Genomic DNA, 17,889 nt, shown 5'->3' with positions numbered 1-17,889 from the left:
CCCCGCAGCCGCCTGCTGTGGGCAGCGTGCTCAGCCTGGTGATGTGGTGGTGGCGGGTGAGGGGGAGCTGTCTGGACACAGGCCCCTTTGTGCCCAGCCCGACTTGGCTGCTTGGTATGAGGCTCAGCTGCTCCCAGATCCTCACCCAGAAGGCAGAAGGGAGGCTTTGGAGGGGCTGGGGCTGGGGGTTGTCAACTCTAGCTCCCTCTCAGTGTCCCACCTCTCAGATGTTGGCAACAGCTCCTCAGGTGGGCTGGCACCCCTGACACGGGGTGCTGAGGGGCTGGGGAGGGAGGCCCCATTTGTGCCCTCTGGCAGCCGAGCTGTTCCTCCCCTCTCCCTTCCTCTGCCAGGCCTGCCTGCAGCTCCTGCCAGCAGAGGGGAGGCCCAGGGTGGTGATGGGCGCTTGGAGGGTCCTTGGTGTCCCCGCTGGGGGAGGCCCAAAGGGTCAGGCATTGAGCGCAAATGCCTTGCTGATGGTAGCTTCTCTCCTGTCCCAACAGAATGGTGCTGTGCCCAGCGAGGCCACCAAGAGGGACCAGAACCTCAAACGGGGCAACTGGGGCAACCAGATCGAGTTTGTGCTGACGAGCGTGGGCTATGCCGTGGGCCTGGGCAATGTCTGGCGCTTCCCATACCTCTGCTATCGCAACGGGGGAGGTACCCAGGGGGCACAGGGCCGGGGCCACCCGCATGGACAGAGCCCACCCACCAGGGCCCAGTGCCCCCTCCCTGGCACAGACCCCACTCCTGATAGGCTAGCCTCTCTGGCCCTGATCTCCTTTGCCCCCATCCCTGGCTTAGGGACCCTTTACCTAAGGCACAGACCACCCCCTGACCCTGGCCACCTGCTCACTGAGGTGAGGAGAGGTGGAGGAGAGGTGGTGAAAAGCACGCCAACCTCCCAAAGCTCCCTGTCTTCTACCCCCCACAAACGATTCAGGGCTATTTGAGGCTTCTAGTGATGAGCGCGTGTGGAATTGCTTGGTTAAGCCATCACATCCCACCCAAACATGGCAGCTCTAGGGTCTGGGTTCAGCTCAGAATAGACTTCCTGGGAGCCTCTCAAATTCAAAGACAGACCTCGAGCAGTGTGCCTCAGACCACGCTCTGACTCAATGCATAGGACCCCACTGGGGGGGGCCTGGCCAGTTCCGCAAGTTTTGCTGTTGGGTTCGGAGCAGGAAGAGGGCAGAACCCCCCAAAGCTGCGCCTGAGCCAGCCCTCTCCCTGCCCGCCAGGTGCCTTCATGTTCCCCTACTTCATCATGCTGATCTTCTGCGGGATCCCGCTCTTCTTCATGGAGCTGTCCTTTGGCCAGTTTGCAAGTCAGGGCTGCCTTGGGGTCTGGAGGATCAGCCCCATGTTCAAAGGTGAGGCCTGGGTGGGGTGCTCATGCACATACACGCCCATGCACACACACAGGCCATGCTGACTCACCCATCTGTATAAACACTGCCAACCCCTACGGAACCCTGGTGCTGACCCCAAGCCCCACATCAATGGCCAAGGCCATGGACACATGCTGGGATCTATGTTTACTTGGCCTCCACCCTCCCCTCCTACCATATCCGTCCGTACACAAAATCCCTTCGCCCCACCCTGAACTTGCCCCTGCCATGGCCTTGACCTGTCCCTTTGTGAAAGCCCGTCCCTTAGGCCCTTCAGAATTAACCTGACCTCCTTCTGCTTGATATGTGAGGCTGCTCCCACCCCTCTCCTCCCCCAGGTGTGGGCTACGGCATGATGGTGGTGTCTACATACATTGGCATCTATTACAACGTGGTCATCTGCATCGCCTTCTACTACTTCTTCTCGTCCATGACGCCCGTGCTGCCCTGGGCCTACTGCAATAACCCCTGGAACACACCCGACTGCGCCGGCGTCCTGGATGCCTCCAACATCACCAACGGCTCCCGGAATCCCGCCCTGCCTGGCAACCTCTCCCACGTGCTCAACCACAGCCTCCAGCGGACCAGCCCCAGCGAGGAGTACTGGAGGTGAGGCCTCCGTCGGACCTGTGCTTCTGAGGGCCACCTGGTGCCAGCCCCTCACCCTCTTTGTCACCATCCAGCAACTGTCTGCGGACTAGGGAGGGTGCCAGGAACAGCGCAGGGTAGAGGTGCTTGAAGGGGTATTGGGAGTTCGTGGCCTAGTTCAGGAAAAGAGGTGGATGCATCAGAGTGATGGGAGGTGGGGTGTTGAGCTGGGGAGCCCTTACAGAGCAGCAGTGAGGGAGGCAAGGGTACAGGGGTCTGCAGAGGCCAGGCAGGGAGCAGGGGGATGGCTTCCTGGAGAGAAGAACAGCATGAGCAGAAGCTCGGGCTCCCAGATGAACAGGGGCTGGTTCCAAGCCCGAGGGAAGTAACAGGAGAGTAACAGGTGTGTGGGGATCTCATGAGCCGGGAGGTAGCCTGGGAGGGAGCACTGGCCTTCTTGGAGGGCATACAAGAATGAAGCTTAGACTTAATGCTACAGAACAAAAGAAGCCATGGAAGTTTCCTGGGCCCAGGGCTATCATCATCAAGCTGTGCTTAGGAAAGACAGCCTGGCACCACCGTGCTCTGCAGTGACAGAGAGTGGAGGCTTGGGGCTGGCTGAAGCCGCCACTGGAGGTGTTTGGAACATCTTGTCCCAACTGGGTGGGTGTGAGGGCACAGCAGGACATCCTGGAGGAAATTCCCCATGTCCTGTTGGGGAACTCAGGGGAAGAGGGCTTTGTGGGCTGGGAAAGTCAGCCTCGTTCATTCACTCCACCAACATTTATGGCGTCCACACTGCCAGCCCTGTGTGCCCATGGGGTGTGAGTGGCCCAGAGCCCCTGCCCTCAGGAGTTCACAGTCCAGTGGCGAGATCAGTAGCTAACCCTGTGAGGGGCAGGTGCCTCAGTGCAGGTGTGTGCAGGTGTGCGGTGGGGGCACAGAGTGGGTGGTGGTCGTTCTGAGGGGATGGGGGCAAGAGCAGATGATCAAGAAGGCTTCCCAGAGGAGGGAGAGAGGGAGATGAGGAGGGAGAGGGGGAGATCAGGAAAGATGTGAGGCCAAGAGGTGGCAAAGTGGAGCTGGAGTCAGGGGCAGGTGGGACACTGAGTATGGGGACAGAAGAGGCCAGAGCATCATAAGGTGCAGGGCTTCCCATGCCCAGCTGTTCTCCACTATTTGATGGGGAACCATAGGTGAGTGGCCAAGGCCCCAGTGATACCTGAAGTCCTAGCAGGTCAGTGTCCTAGAAGCCCAGGCCCAGTGCTCAGACCCTGAGGGGCCTAGCGTCCCTGTGCAAGCCTCTGAGCTGGGCTATATGCATTCAAAGATGGCTGAGATGTGTTCACCACCCTCAGGGCTTGTGGTGGAGACAACAGAGCTGTTGCCTCCCAGTAAGAGGTGAACAAAATTACTTCTGGGCAAACACAGGTCACTCAGTCATTGGATAGATCATGTCCTGAGCACCTAGTAGGTACCAGGCACTGCACTCAGCGGGGCACAGAGCAGAGAGTAAGACACACAGACTCCGCCTTCATGGAGCATACATCTAATGGGAGAATTAAGCACGTAACTCCCCAGTTAGGTATTCTGCTGCATTCAAGGCATGATGTGGACTGGGCAACTTGATCTAGAGTAGGGGGTGAACCTTCTGGAAGCTCCCAGAAGCACAAAGCCCCACCCACACCCTGGAGATGCTTCCAGAAGTTCTCACCCCAGGGGCTGTCAGCCAGGGTGGGGCCACCGCAGGACAAAGCTCAGGAGACTTTATCCAGTGCAATCAGAGGGGAATCGCCCTCAGAGAAAACTGGCCATGGATCCGGAGACCAGTTGAACTCTACTCCTCAGCTGGGGCTAGTGCCAGGCCTCCCTAAACTAGCCGCTGTCCCAGGCAGGACTCCTTCTTTGCAGGATGGCTCCCTGCTGCCCCCTTCTGGAGAGCCTGGGGAAGTGACCCTTGAGAAGGCTGCCAGGGCTAGCTTTGGTAAGGATGTGAGGCGAGCACCCCCGACTAATGCCAGGCGTATTATCTTATATGATCTTCTCCCTCCTCTTCAGATTCAGATACTGATGCTCAGGGGCTAAGGATCTAGGCGGAATTCTGAGTCGGGATATATATGTCCCCTGGTGCCTGGTACCTGGTGTGAATTAGGCCGATGATACTCTGCAGGTGTTTTTGGTCCACGCTCTCCAGCTGCAAGATCTCATTTGAGACCCACAGCAACCCTGTTAGGTAGCGTTGCAGGTTTTATAAAATATTCCCATTTTACCTAGTGAGGAAAGCAAGTCAAAAGAAAGATGAAGTGACTCCTTTAAAGTGAGCAAACTCCCAGGACGGATTTCTGAGCCCACGTCTGCCTCCTGCTCAACTTTCTGGCCCACAGCCTTCCCCTCCCTCACCACCCTGTCATAATCTAGTTTTACAGCCCTCAGCATGCTGGTCTGATTCCTGCTAGTAGGTCCGAAGCTGGTGAGACCATGCCCTCTCACCTCCACAGCAGAACACCTGACACAGCGGGCTCGGATCCCAGCACCCCTCTCCCGGTGTCCTCAGGGCAGCTCCGGAGCCACAGCCCTCACTCAAATCCCGGTTCGGCCCCTTACCAGCTGTGTGGCCTTGGGAGGTTACCAAACCTCTCTAAGTCTCAGCTATTCATCTATTCAATGGTGGTGGTCACCACCATCCTTGTTTTTGTAAAGATAAAAATGAGATGATGCAGCATAAAGCACTAAGAACGGTGACGGGTGCTCAGTAAGCAGAGGGATCATTGCTTCTGGAGATGCAATGAAATACGTCTGGGTGTCCCATTCTCAAGGCATTTATTATCTGGTAGGGAAATTTTAAAAATAACGCAGGATAGTTCCAGAGATGTTATGCATGGAGGGGCAATTTGTAAATATGTGGAATTCCAAAAGTTCTTCAGTTAGTTGTTTGATCTCAAAAGCACATGGTCCAAAACCAAAACAAAACACTAACTATGGTGCCATAGAAAGAAAGGTGGAGTTAATTATTTAGTTCCCAGGCTAGCCTTCTAAACTCTTTAAACCTTCATATTGTAATGCTGGACTCTTGCAATAAAAAAAATAATCAAAAATACTACCAGTTGAACACATATAATTAGACAATGTTTTTAAAAAGTCTTTTGAGCTAGAAATGGTTTCTTTACTTTGAATGCTGGTGCTTGAAGTAAAGTGCCTCTCAGCTGTAGCAATAAGACCCTGTGGCTATTCTGGAAGGCAGAGCCTCCCAAACTGATGTGCCCCAAAAAGTGTGCCAGTTAGGTGAGGCCTGGGCCACCCAGAGTCCCCAGGCCAGCTGTCTTCAGCTTGAGTGACCTTGTCTATTTGCCCCTATGGGCTAAAAATATTTTTTCTGGATGCCATGAAGGGAAAAAGATAGGAAAGCCCTGATGCAGGGTCCCAGGAGTCTCTCCTTACGGATTCCACAGCTCCTGAACTTCTCCTTCCCTTTGCCTTTGGTTCCCCCATGGACTAAGAGCCTGGAAAGTTCTAGCCCAGGGCCTGGCCCTGTTGCCTGTTGGATGAACCTGCTAGGTGTGCAGGAGAGGGATGTGTTGGACAGCGCCCTCTGCAGGCCACAATGTGAAGGGTGGCCCAAGGAAGATTGGAAGCAGAGGAGGCTGGACAAGGCACTTGCAGTCTAACAGTCAAGCAGGCTAGCCAAAAACCAAATCCCAGGCCTGGCAACATTGTCCCATGAGGGGCCGGAGTGCAACCCATCACCAGATATTAAACATATTATCATGAGGTTTGAAAACCGATTTGGAAAAAACAATGTAAAAATAGCTAAGAATGATAGAGGACAGCCTATGAGCTATGCTGAGAGGTCCGAGCTGAAAGAGGGGAAAGAAGGGAGCTTGTATTTACCTAAATCTATCTACAAATTATCCTATATCAGTGTTATGATGCCCATTTTATAGATGAGGAAACTGAGGCTCAATAGCTTGTCTCTTGCTCATCTCTTCTAACCTGGATAACTCCAACAGCCAAACTGGTCCCCCTCCTGGGTGTCTTCTTTATACTTCCCAATCCATTTTCCATGATGTTCATTCATCCCTTCATTCCTTCAACAAATATTTACTGAACACTGCTGTGTGTCAGGCACTGTGCTAGGCACTGGGGGATACAGATAAAACCCCGTGCCTTTACAGAAGACAGATGACAAACGAAATAGTAAAGTGCACAGTATGAAGAAAGGAGACGTGCTGTGGAGGAAAATACAGCTAAGAAGGGGGTAAGGCGTGCTGGGGCCAAGGCTGCAGTTTTAATCAGAGTAGCCAGAGAAGGCCCCTTTGCTGAGAGGACACCTGAGTAAAGACGTGAGGGAAGTGAGAGGAAGGAAGCCACGTTGACAAGCCCAGCACATCATTTCTGGGGCTCAGTGCAAAATGAAAATATGGGGCCTCTTGTTTAAATGTATTAAGAATTTCAAGATGGTGATGGCAGGGCATTAAACCAAACACAAGGCCCTTCAAGCATGGAGCCCTGTGTGACTGCACAGGTCTCACCCATGTGGACATATGGATATTTGGGGAAAGAGCACTCCAGACAGGGAATGGCATATGCATAGGCCCTGAGATGGGAGCATTCCTGGCACATTAAGGAACCACAAGGAGCCCAGTGCAGCTGGAGCAGTGGGCAAGGGGGAGAGTAGGAGGAGAGGAGATCAGAGAGATGACAGGTAGGGGGTAATGGATCACACAGGGCCTTGGAGCCACTGTAAGGACTTTGATTTTTCCATGGTTGGAGATGGGAGCCGCTGCAAGGTTTGGAGCCAAGGAGAGCCCCTGAGGATGTTTTTATAAAAACCCTTCAGAAGCTTTTCATTGCCCTCAGGATAAAATCCAAACGTCTCAGCCTCGATTCCGCAGCTTCTTTTGGTATGGTCCCTTCCTAGCCTCATCCTTCTCCATCCCCTTCCCCTTCTCCTCCAGCCTTCCTGAGCTATCCGACATACCCAGGCCTTGCTGTTCCTCTACCTGGTGTGGGCTTCCACTCCTCTTCACCCACCTCCTCCCTATTTCTCAAACTTTGGCTTGGCCTCACCTCTTCCAGGAAAGCTTCCAGTGTGCTCCTCCCCGGGATTGAAACACTCCTGGCAGTGCCCGCAATGCCTGATCCAGGTCTATATGTCCAGCATCTAGCAAGGGCCTGGCACGTAAATGTCCAGTTGATTGAAAGAGCACAGCTGGCCTGGCATCAGCCAGATAGAGCCATGCATATGTAGGGGAGGAATTTGGGTTCAAGTCTAGGCCTCTAGAGCTTCCAATCTTTACTCAGCATTCCGCTGCCTCCCTCTGTGCATCAGAGTTGGAGAACCAGTATGAGTGAAAAGCTCACAGAAGGCTTCCTGGAGGAGGTGACACCAGATAGGGTGTGTCTAGTCTGGAGGAGAGGGCATCCCTGAAGGGAGAAAAACACAAGCAAGAGCCTGTGCCGGGTCTGAGCAGGGACCGGGAGACTTCTACATCCCAGAGGCTGAGGAGGCTGGCCCAGGCCCAGGGTGTGACCTCCAGGTGCCCTTGAGGGTCCTGGGAGAGGCTGCAAGCCATGGACTCCCCAGGGGACAGCAGGCAGAGGGGGCTGGGCCAGCCTGGCTGGAGCCTCACAGTGGCTCCTATCTTACGTGAACCGCCTGCTGGGACTTCGTGAGGAAAGTGGGAGCTGCTGGGCTGGGCCTTGGCCCTTGGGAAGTTGTTGCTGGTGGCAGTGGTGCTGACCTTCAGTGACAGGCTATCCCCTTCCCCAGGCTCTATGTGCTAAAGCTGTCAGATGACATCGGAAACTTCGGGGAGGTGCGACTGCCTCTCCTTGGTTGCCTCGGTGTCTCCTGGGTGGTTGTCTTCCTCTGCCTCATCCGAGGGGTCAAGTCTTCAGGGAAAGTAAGTACCCCTCCCCCAGCAGGGTCTGTGCCCATCTTGAAAGATCCTGCCCCCCCCCCGTGGGTTTTATGTTGCAGGGGGTGGGGTGGTGATGAATGGATAGGGGAGAGGAAGAGGGACCAGGGGGAGAGGAAGAGGGACCAGAGGGACAGTGGTGATTGGGGGTCAGGTCGGGAGGCAGGAAGAGCCCAGAGGAGTCCAGTGGAGCCCCTCTCACACCCAGGTGGTGTACTTTACGGCCACATTTCCCTACGTGGTGCTGACCATCCTGTTTGTCCGCGGTGTGACCTTGGAAGGAGCCTTCACCGGCATCATGTACTATGTGACCCCACAGTGGGACAAGATCCTGGAGGCCAAGGTGGGATGAGGATGGAGGGTGACCCCGAAGGGACGGGGAGGGGCAGAGAGGTGCCTGTCTCTGACCAAAGTTCCTTGCCGGCCCATCCCTCCCTGCAGGTGTGGGGGGATGCCGCCTCCCAGATCTTCTACTCGCTGGGCTGTGCGTGGGGTGGCCTCATCACCATGGCTTCCTACAACAAGTTCCATAACAACTGCTACCGGTGAGACTCTCCCTGCCAGCCCTGGGGCTGCTCCAGTTCCCTGCCCTACAGCCTGACCTGGCTCCCCAGACCCACCAGATCCAGTGCAGCCTCCCCGCCCACCAGGGCCCTCCCTTCCACTCACAGCTTTGAGATCCTGGCAACGCTGGGTCTGGACCCAGTCATTGGAGAATGGAGAGAGGGTGGAGACGGCAATGTACCAGGGGTCTGTGAGGAATCAAGACTGCAGGCCCACTTAAAGAGGCCCAGAGCAGACCAGAATGGAGATTGGAGGCACCTTTGTTCCTAGAACTTTCCCAGGTGTCTTGGCCCTAATCAGGCAGAGGCAAGTAAGCTGCGTGTCCTGAACCCTCGACCTGCTTTCCTCCCCATCAGGGACAGCGTCATCATCAGCATCACTAACTGTGCCACCAGCGTCTATGCCGGCTTTGTCATCTTCTCCATCTTGGGCTTCATGGCCAATCACCTGGGTGTGGACGTGTCCCGTGTGGCAGACCACGGCCCAGGCCTGGCCTTCGTGGCGTACCCCGAGGCCCTCACACTGCTGCCCATCTCCCCACTCTGGTCCTTGCTCTTCTTCTTCATGCTCATCTTGCTGGGGCTGGGCACTCAGGTACGAGGTGCGGGACGCGGGCCAGTGGCTTGGGGAGGGAGGAGGCGGGGCTGAGTTTAGGCCCCTATTCTGATGGCCTCATCCTGCAGTTCTGCCTCCTAGAGACGCTAGTCACAGCCATTGTGGATGAGGTAGGGAATGAGTGGATCCTGCAGAAAAAAACTTATGTGACCTTGGGTGTGGCTGTGGCTGGCTTCCTGCTGGGCATCCCCCTCACCAGCCAGGTAAGAACTGAGGGAAAGGCTAGGCTGGAGTTGCCGGGGGTGGGGGCGGGGAATAATAGGTGGGAGTGCCTAGCTCTGGGCACCCCCGACTCAGCTGCCCACTGTCCCGTAGGCAGGCATCTACTGGCTGCTGCTGATGGACAACTATGCGGCCAGCTTCTCCTTGGTCGTCATTTCCTGCATCATGTGCGTGTCCATCATGTACATCTACGGTAAGTACCCAGGCGTCCGTGGCCTCCCATGTCCCAGCCCTGGGCCTGCCCACACCATCCTGCCGGGCCGCTGACCTCCCTCTCTCCAGGGCACCGGAACTACTTCCAGGACATCCAAATGATGCTGGGATTCCCACCGCCCCTCTTCTTCCAGATCTGCTGGCGCTTTGTCTCCCCAGCTATCATCTTTGTAAGTTCCTTGGCTGGTCCCTTCCTTCCCCTGCAGCCCCTCAGCCAGTGTCCTTCTCTTGGGGGCCAACGAAGGGAGAGCAGGAGCCCATCCATCTGACCAGAGCTCCCCATGGGGGCTCTGCACCCACAACTCTGGCCATTAGGAGGCCAAGCAAGGTTGCATAGAATCAGACAGGTGTCTGAAGACTCAGAACCACCCAGGCCCTGGCTTTGGGTTAGAAAGGGAGCATAGGGCACTGTATTTGACTGAATAAGGTACCCAGCCTCAGAAGGGGAAAGCAGGCTGGCAGCAGCTGAGAGCCAGCCCTCCCTCCCTGGTATTCCTGCCTGGTGTCCCCAGAGGAGCCTCAGGGACCATAACTGATATTGGTGTCAGCCTCTGTCAGCTTTTGCTGAGCTCCTGTCTCCAATTCCTCACAACCGAGGTGCTTGGAGTGCTCAAGGTATGTGGTGTGAACGCATGAGTGTTCCAGAAGCAGGTTGTACGAGTCAGATGTCTGCTCAGAATCCGGGGCACCCTCGTAAGCCTTCCAGGCAGTGGATGGGCTGGCTTGGGAGGGTGAATTCTGGCTTTCTACCAATATTCAACACCTGGGAAATTCCCATCAGGGAGCTAAATTGGTGGTGGGAATTTCCACCATGGCCAGGAACCGTACATTAACTCATGTGATACAGCTCTCCAAGGTATTATTATCCCAACTTTCCAGATGAGGAAACTGAGGCACAGAGATGTTAAGTAGTTGACCCAAAGTTACACAGCTGATAACAGGCAGAGCCACCATCTGAAGCAGGTAGTGGAGCCCACGTGCTGGGCCAGTGCTACACTAGGAACAAAGAAGCAGGAAGGAGGGCTGGTCCATGGACTAAAAACCCTCCAATTTTGCTCCTTTACACCCAGGGTGAGAAGAGGGGGGCAAAAGGGTAATGTTTGATAGTGTAATGGTCCTGCCACAGAGAAGGGGCAGGGCCACCTCTGAGTGACAGAGGGGTCAGCCCAGTGGCCAGGGCAGTGTCCGGAGTCATGTCCCCCTCACGCCCGCTCCTCTGTGCCACAGGGAGCTCAGCAGCAGATTTCCACTTTGGCTCCTGTTTTTGAAAAGGAGGCCCCTGAGGGCTAAGGCCTCCATCACATGGGGTGTGGGATCTCCCCGAGCCGGGCACAGGCACCAGCTCTGGCCACTGGCCCAGCTTTGAAACAGGAGGAGCGGAAGTCTCCTGTGAAGGGTGGGAGGAAGGGGAGGATACGCATCACCGCCAAGCTCCATGCCCTCCACGCCTTGCCCTGGGGAGCTCATCCTCCATCGCTCCCGGGAGGCTGCGGCCCTGCGGGGAGACCCCGGGGCACCGCCAAGGCAGGGCGGGAGGCAGGAAGGGGCCTGGGTCCAGTGTCTCCACGAGACTGAGGCAAAGTGTGCAGGGCCCTCTCTGTGCCCAGAAAGCCAGGCTGGAGTCACCCTAAGGTGAAGACTCCAGGCTCTGTGGACACGTGTTTCTGGGATGTTGTGTTTTCTTTGGGGGCTTTACTTCTTTATATTTCTGAAAAGCTTTTTTTTTTTCTTCAACAGACTCCATCCTTCTATGAGCTCAAATAAGGAATTTGTCCACACCTTAGATCAGGATCTAGTTGCATTCAAGGAAACTTGTTCTAAGCACCTCTCTGTGCAGTGTCCCAGGATATGGGTCTTGTCCTCCCAAATTTGGTCATGAGGAAGGCTGGAGGGGCCTGAGCTCCGGGATGTAGCTGAGGGCTCGGGGTGGGGGGGGGGGTGGATGCTGGGCCCTCCTGGCAGGCAGCATCCACTCCCCTGGGCCCTCTGGATGGCCCATGATCCCCCTGCCCATCTTCCTGCTTCCTTTAGTTTTTTGTTGCTACAATGCCAGGCTTTATTTCCCACCTCCTTCATCGCTTTCCAAGAGCATCCCCAGCCTGACGCACCATTTCTAGCCTTTGGAGCCTCCCCAAGCTGTCTGTCACTGTCTTCACAGCTGGAGACAGGCAGGACTTTGCCCTTCCCTCTCCCTCATCACTCCCACCTCTCTGCATAAGTCAGTTCAGATCAGCAAATGACCTTATGCCAGGCACTGTGCTGGGCACTGGAGACCCAGAACTGATGCAACCCTGGGAACTCCCAGGACTGTAGGAAACATTTTAAGAATACTTAGTAGATAGAAAATGCCACTGAAGCCCTTTCAGCAGGGGGAGATGGGAAATCAGTAGAGGCTTCTTGAAGGAGGTGGCATTTGCCTAAGGTTTGGCAGAGGGTGATGCAGCGGACTCTCCATAGTAAATGAAGAGGGTGGAAAATGCCGGCTATAGCTCAGACATTGAGACAGGGTAATGGGACCAGAAAGATAAGCTGACGTCTCAATGTGAGGTGGAGAAAGCCCTAAAGGCCAAGGGTTTGGCCTTACTTCAGTAGGCAGTGGGGCGGCATTGCGAGTCTTTGAGCAGAATTGACTGCCTTCCTGAGGCCACAGCAGCTGCATGGTTTCCTGGCTGGTTCAGGAATCTTACCCAGGTTTCATCAACTTCTTCCACTTTCCAAACGTTGACATCACCCCCCTACACTCCCCCAAATGCCTCTTTCTGGTTTGGGAGAGGAAGGGGAGGGGTGCTCATAGGAGGCCCGAGACCTGCGTGGGGCTGGGCAGGACTCATGCCCCGCTCCCATCCCTTCCTCTTTGCAGTTCATTCTCATCTTCACGGTGATCCAGTACCAGCCAATCACCTACAACCACTACCAGTATCCAGGCTGGGCCGTGGCCATCGGCTTCCTCATGGCTCTGTCCTCTGTCATTTGCATTCCACTCTACGCCCTGGTCCAGCTCTGCCGCACAGAAGGGGATACACTCCTCCAGGTGAGGTGTCAGGGCAGGGGGCAGCCAAGTCAAAGGAGTGGGTGGAAGGATGGGGCTTAAGGGTTCCCTTCTGATGAGCCCTGCCTGACCGTATCCCACACCTCTGCCTCTCCTGCAGCGTTTGAAAAATGCCACAAAGCCAAGCAGAGACTGGGGCCCTGCCCTCCTGGAGCATCGAACTGGGCGCTACGCCCCCACCATTCCGCCGTCTCCTGAAGATGGGCTTGAGGTCCAGCCGCTGCACCCGGACAAGGCCCAGATCCCCATGGTGGGCAGTAATGGCTCCAGCCGCCTGCAGGACTCCCGGATATGAGCACAGCTGCCGGGGGAGTGCCCTACCCCCGCCCTGTGCTACCACCACAGAGACTGGGGAGGCAGTGGACAAGTGTCACCGCCTGCCCCCACAATGCCCTGGCCAGGGTGGTTCCTGTCACCTTGGCCACCACTGCTAGCGCGGTCATTCGTGCTCGTGTCCCTAGTGTTTACAGGTCCTTGGATGCCAAGATGGCAGCTGGGGGGTGTGGGCAATGGGAGGGTTGCTGGGGGGAGCCCAAAGCACTTTGAAGGGGGGGAAATCTCAGGCCAGGTCCCCAGAGACCTGTGGGGCTTTACGTGGCCTCCGATGCCCTCACATTTTGCCCTGAGCTGAGGTTCTGGGTGGGCCCCCTACCTGTCCCTTTCCTTGAGCCTTCAGCCTCCTGACCAGTGTTCCTGCCCTCAGAGCAGACCCCCGCCTCTACCCAGGCCAATTTGGATCTTCCTTCCTGGGGGCAGGGTAAGGGGCCAGGGGGCTGTGCAGTGTTACGTGTCAGTCTGTGCTGCCCAGCCATTTGTCTGTGTAATTATTTTTGTAAAAACTGTCTTATCTGTGGTTGCCACCCCTTGCCCCTGGCCTCAGGCCCCATCCGTCTTCCGGGCCTGCCTGCACCTCACTCGGCTGCTCTGGGCTTTCTGCATCTCCTGCCAGCCAGCAGAGGCCCATGACCCCACAGCCTGCCCAAAGCACTCATTCCTGGGGGGTAGGGGTGGGTGATGCTCAGCAGGAGGTTGGAGCCTGGAGCCCTGGGGAAGGGGACCCTACCTGACACCCCCTTGCCCTCACTCCACCAGGCTAAAGGCCCAGTCTTTCCAAACTGGGCTGCCCTTGTTAATGTGCCAAATGGCCCCAGCCCATGTGCCCCACCTCCTCTCTGGAGCCAGAGCTCCTTCCCCCAAGCCCTGCAGTGTCTGTCTGTCCTCTGTGCCCCTCTGTGCTGTGACAGCCCCAGAAGAGCCACCTCTAATCCTCTGTAGCAATAACGGTGCGCCGCCCACCTTGCCCATCCGTGCACCACTAGGATTTTAAAGTCCATAGATTTTAATGAAATTTCTATTCCTGTCTCTGAGCAGCTGCTGTGCTTTATCTGGGTTCCCCCAGGGGAATAAGAGTCAGGGCTGAGATGAGACCTCTTCCCACCAGGCCTTTGAGGGATGCCTGGGAGGAGACAGGCCAAAGGCTATGATGGTCAGACCTGGTGAGGGGGCGGGGTGACAGACAGCCTCGGGATCCTGCTGAGGGCTGATCCAAGACCAGATCTGAAGTGGGCTGGCTCACAGCAGCTGAGAGGTGGCAGCAGCAGATGGGGCGAATGCCAGCAGAAGCTGAAGCCTCTTTCCTGACTGACCCTTCAGGTTGGGGTCTGGGGTGTTGAGCTAGACATTGGAGTGGACATTAGCCTTTTCCTGGGGCTGCACTGAAGCTTCCGCCCCCAGCGGCAGGTGGCAGCCGGACCTCGGGGCTTGGGGCAGCACTCCAGAGGAGGAACAGGCAGGCAGCACTGGAGAGGCCTGGTCCAAACTCCAGCAGCCCCACGGAGGCAAGGCAAGGGTCTGAGACCCTGGCTGGAGGACCCCAAGGGCCACTGCCTGGACAGGAGGGAGTAGCTGTGAGGGGGCCATGGCCTGACCCTTAGCCCGCCCCGTCCAGCAGTTCATCTGCTCTGGTTTACCTGTGGCTGGGGGAGACCGGGGAGGGCCTCGGAGGTGACTGCAGAGCTCGTTGCATGGCTGCCTTCTGTTCCTTTAGCTCTGGAGGAGAGGTCTGTCTGAGACAGCTCTTCTGGCATGTGTACAGGAGTGGGGCAAGGACAGGGGCCTGCTCAGGGTCCTCACCTGCCAGGGTGGGCTCTAGGGTTGCCTCGGAGGGCTGGGGTGCCCCTGTGTACTCCCCTTCCAGGCAGCGCTGCAGGAAAAGCCAGCTCAGTGCCCCGACCTGATGGCGGGGGGGGGGGGACGTGGGGGGGGGGCAGGGCAGGATGCAGAGGCCAAGATCCCTGGGGCAGAGCCCAGAAACCAGCCCATGCAGGCTCCTCATCCCAACCACCTGAGGGCGGCCCAGGGTAACGCCAGCCTCCCTGAGAAGCCAGGTTTGGCCAGTAGGTGGCAGGCCTGGACCCAGAGAAGGCTGCAAAAGACCCAGGGCAAATCCAGCAGGCTAATCTAAAAGTGCTGGCCTTGCATTTAGGGGCTCAATGAGAACCTTGGGCTTCTGGATTCATACTCTTGGGAAGTGTGCATACATGATGAAACGGCCACAGGACTCGCACAAACTTTGCATGCACGTACACGCGCGCGCGCACACACACGCATGTGGATATCACACACCAGGTGAGAGATGGCAGAAAGGCTCTGGGGGCGAGGAGGCCCAGGGCTGCAGCTTACCTGAAGGATGGGAATCTCCCTCTCCAACATACGACACTCCTCCTCCAGCAGGGCCCTGGGACACGAGGGAGCATGGCACCAGCAGCAGCGTTGCTGGCCCAGGTCTCAGCTGCGCCCTCCACACATGCCAACTTCCAGCCTCACCAGGAGCCCTTCCAGGCCCCTCCTTTCTCAGCCCACCTTTCCCTCCGCTACCCCAGCACAGCCTTGCAGCCCCTGCCAGCCTCTTCCTGGGTGAGAAGTGTCCTCTCCTTGCCTTCCTCCCAGCACCCACCCCAGCGGGCACAATTCTCTCTTCTGCATAAGTGCCCTGGGCCAGCGAGTCCTCCTGCCTTCATTCTTTCCCACAGCATAGACCTTCCCCTGCTTAAAAACTCTTCTGTGGTCTATCTCTCCATCATCCTCTCAAGATAAAAGTCCCCAGAACACAGCCCCTGCTGGCATCTGTTCTTGGCTACTTCCTGGCAGCAACCTCACCAGCCCTGCAAAGCCTGCCCCTTCCACTTCTCAGCCCCATTCTCCCGGTCTCCCCACCAGGTGTGCTGCCTCCTTTCTCTCATACTCCCAGAGTATTACGGTCCATCCCCCATCCCATCCGCCCGGTCTCCATCCCCAGTGCATACACTCAGGGGCCTCACCGCAGGTGTCTGGCCACCTGGTCAATGTTGTACACATTCAGTTGGTCGATGATGCTGAGGTCTCTGGGACAGCTGCTGGCAGATGAAGTCAACATTACTTTACCATGTTGTTTCACTCCAGGCCTTCAGTACACAAAAGCCATTTCTCCTAGAGAATTTTGTGTCTTTACTCACGAAGGCAACATAATACCATACAAAGAGGAGTTCTGGAGCCTGGGTTTGCAAATGGGCTTTGCCACCCTTCACTGTGTGTGGCTTCACTGTGTGTGTGGCAAATCGATTATCCTTTCTGAGTTTTAGTTTCCTCATTTGCAAAATGGGGACATCACCCATTTCATAAGGATGTGTAAGAATTAGAAATAAGTTGCTGCCGTTCACTTAACGTGTTCCTGCTCATTTATCTCATTCAGCCCCCAGCCCTTTCCAGTCCAGCCCTTAATCCTGTTCTCAAAGCCTGAGGAACAACTGACCACTGGGTGAAACCTTCCACCCATGTCTGTATATGGTGTTCCCTCTTCCTGAAAAGCTCTTCTTGCTTTATCTGTCCGGAAGTCTGTTCCTCAGACTCTAAGACTCAGCTCAAACCAAGCTCCCAGGCTTCACACGTGTCTCTTGGGCTTCTGCAGCCCTCATGGGCTGATTCCTACCACAAGTGTCTGTGGAAATGTCCAGACCCAGACCAGGAGCTCCTCCATGCAGCCAGGCAGGACCCACCAGTTTGCTGGGGCCCTCTGCCAAGCAGGGACAGATCCCTCCTTTCCTACCACTTTACCTGGATTCACCAGCCCTCATCTGGAATATTTCCTGTTCTGGCAAATCACACCTGGGCTCTTCCAAGGCAAAGCGCAGGATCCTGGGGCTATACTGGGCCCAAGCCTGGGTCTGGTCCCTGTGGAAGGAGCGTACAAAGGAAACTCAGGGGCTTCTTCCCGGGAACCAAAGGAAAGGCGACTCTGGCTCCTTGTCAGATGCAGGGCTAGCCCACTTGAGTTCTGGTCTGAGGCGCCCACCTGCCCTCACAGATGGCCTTCTGGCGGAGACCTTGGAGCAGCTGCCGCAGTTCCCGGCGCACGAGATCTCTTAGAAGGGGCGGCGGTGCCAGAAGGGAGGAAGGGTGAAAGGTGGGGCGGGAGCCAGGGGCTTGGGAGGATCGAGCCTCTCGGAGCAGTGATCGTAGCATCACCACCTGCAAAGAGAGCTGGGACACCTTGCGACTGCGGAGGTAAGTGAGGGGAGTGAGGGGACCTGGGGAGTGAGGGGCAGGGCAGAGTTAAACTGGAGATGGTTGGTCGGACAGTGAGATCAGACCAGACCTCGAGAGTTACCGGGCAGGGTCACGGACCCGGAGGGGGTGGGGAAATTAGCCGAGTCGTAGGACAGGCCAAGGTGGTGCCCACCTTCCCACGCCCCACCTCTGCCCGCAGCTCCAGGCTCAGGTCCACTGCCGTCTCCCCTAGAATTCTCTTTACTTCGGGCTGCTCCGGGAGCGGAACGTGCTCCTCCACCAGCTCCCACAGCGACGGGGAGTCCTCAGACATGGCCTGCCGGGCCGCCGCCCGCCGATGCGCGGCCCCAGGCTTGGACCTGTGAGACATCAGGTCGGAGGGCCGGGTTACTGGGAGACCGCGGATTGCCCAGGACCGGGCACGCCCGCTCACTTCCCGCCCCTTCCTGGCCTCACGGGCCACGCCCGCAGGCTGTCACGTGGGCCGGCCTCTCCCAAGCCCCATCCCCGTTCTGCCACCAGTCCCCACGGCTGGAGTTGCCTGGTCCAGAGCCGCCGGTCTCTCGGGGCTGTCTTTCCTACCTCGCTCCTGGCTGACTCCCGCAGGCTGAGGTTCCTGGTCGCGGCCCCAGGAACCGGGCAGCGGAGGCCTGGGCCCTAACCCTGCCGCTTCCGCGCAGCCATCACCCGGGAAACAGGGCCGCTACCCAGGCCACGCCCCCAGAGGGCCCCGCCCCCGCCCACTCCGAGTCTGGAGAGCGACGCGCGCTCGCGGAGTCGACCC

The 17,889-nt window shown here is 56.9% G+C and overlaps 2 protein-coding genes across 10 annotated transcripts in view; one reads left to right on the top strand and one right to left on the bottom strand.

Annotated features, from left to right (window-relative positions):
- SLC6A9 (solute carrier family 6 member 9) overlaps window positions 1-13,927 on the top strand; it is a 30,739-nt gene extending 16,812 nt beyond the window's left edge. For 6 of the 7 annotated variants that reach the window (XM_032494080.1, XM_032494081.1, XM_032494082.1 and 3 more), the window contains 12 exons: window positions 504-660; window positions 1,242-1,373; window positions 1,730-2,000; window positions 7,750-7,882; window positions 8,106-8,240; window positions 8,339-8,442; window positions 8,818-9,055; window positions 9,145-9,279; window positions 9,392-9,491; window positions 9,581-9,681; window positions 12,372-12,542; window positions 12,661-13,927. In XM_032494080.1, coding sequence (XP_032349971.1) covers window positions 504-660; window positions 1,242-1,373; window positions 1,730-2,000; window positions 7,750-7,882; window positions 8,106-8,240; window positions 8,339-8,442; window positions 8,818-9,055; window positions 9,145-9,279; window positions 9,392-9,491; window positions 9,581-9,681; window positions 12,372-12,542; window positions 12,661-12,855 — 1,872 coding nt within the window. In that variant the 3' untranslated portion in view covers window positions 12,856-13,927. The remainder of the gene's footprint in view (window positions 1-503; window positions 661-1,241; window positions 1,374-1,729; window positions 2,001-7,749; window positions 7,883-8,105; window positions 8,241-8,338; window positions 8,443-8,817; window positions 9,056-9,144; window positions 9,280-9,391; window positions 9,492-9,580; window positions 9,682-12,371; window positions 12,543-12,660) is intronic. The other variant, XM_032494083.1, reaches the window with a different exon arrangement.
- Window positions 13,882-17,797, bottom strand: CCDC24 (coiled-coil domain containing 24). 3 transcript variants are annotated; one of them, XM_032494086.1, is made up of 9 exons: window positions 17,688-17,797; window positions 17,293-17,464; window positions 16,891-17,066; window positions 16,653-16,769; window positions 15,881-15,955; window positions 15,243-15,297; window positions 14,694-14,763; window positions 14,531-14,609; window positions 13,882-14,447 (listed from the first exon to the last, which is right to left on the bottom strand). In XM_032494086.1, the coding sequence occupies exons 2-9, from the start codon at window positions 17,416-17,418 to the stop codon at window positions 14,210-14,212; spliced, it is 936 nt and encodes a 311-aa protein (XP_032349977.1). In that variant the 5' UTR covers window positions 17,419-17,464; window positions 17,688-17,797; the 3' UTR covers window positions 13,882-14,209. The 3 variants fall into 3 exon arrangements, with proteins under 3 accessions (XP_032349977.1, XP_032349979.1, XP_032349978.1); XM_032494088.1 differs by having other exon boundaries at window positions 13,882-14,443; XM_032494087.1 differs by having other exon boundaries at window positions 15,881-15,952.
- Window positions 17,798-17,889: the final 92 nt, after the last annotated feature.

The sequence above is a fragment of the Camelus ferus genome, chromosome 13 (genome assembly GCF_009834535.1).
Source record: "Camelus ferus isolate YT-003-E chromosome 13, BCGSAC_Cfer_1.0, whole genome shotgun sequence".
NCBI classification, from domain to species: Eukaryota; Metazoa; Chordata; class Mammalia; order Artiodactyla; family Camelidae; genus Camelus; species Camelus ferus.
The sequence above is the reverse complement of the archived record's forward strand: the minus strand, read 5'-3'. Positions and strand labels throughout refer to the sequence as shown.

Excerpts from the sequence above, each read along its gene's own strand:
- CCDC24 (XM_032494086.1), bottom strand. The coding sequence starts at position 17,418 with ATGTCTGAGGACTCCCCGTCGCTGTGGGAGCTGGTGGAGGAGCACGTT. Across the intron at positions 16,770-16,890 it reads AAGGCCATCTGTGAGGGCAG|GGACCAGACCCAGGCTTGGG; the intron begins GTGGGCGCCTCA and ends CTCCTTCCACAG. Across the intron at positions 15,298-15,880 it reads CAGGTGGCCAGACACCTGCG|GGCCCTGCTGGAGGAGGAGT; the intron begins GTGAGGCCCCTG and ends CTCGTGTCCCAG.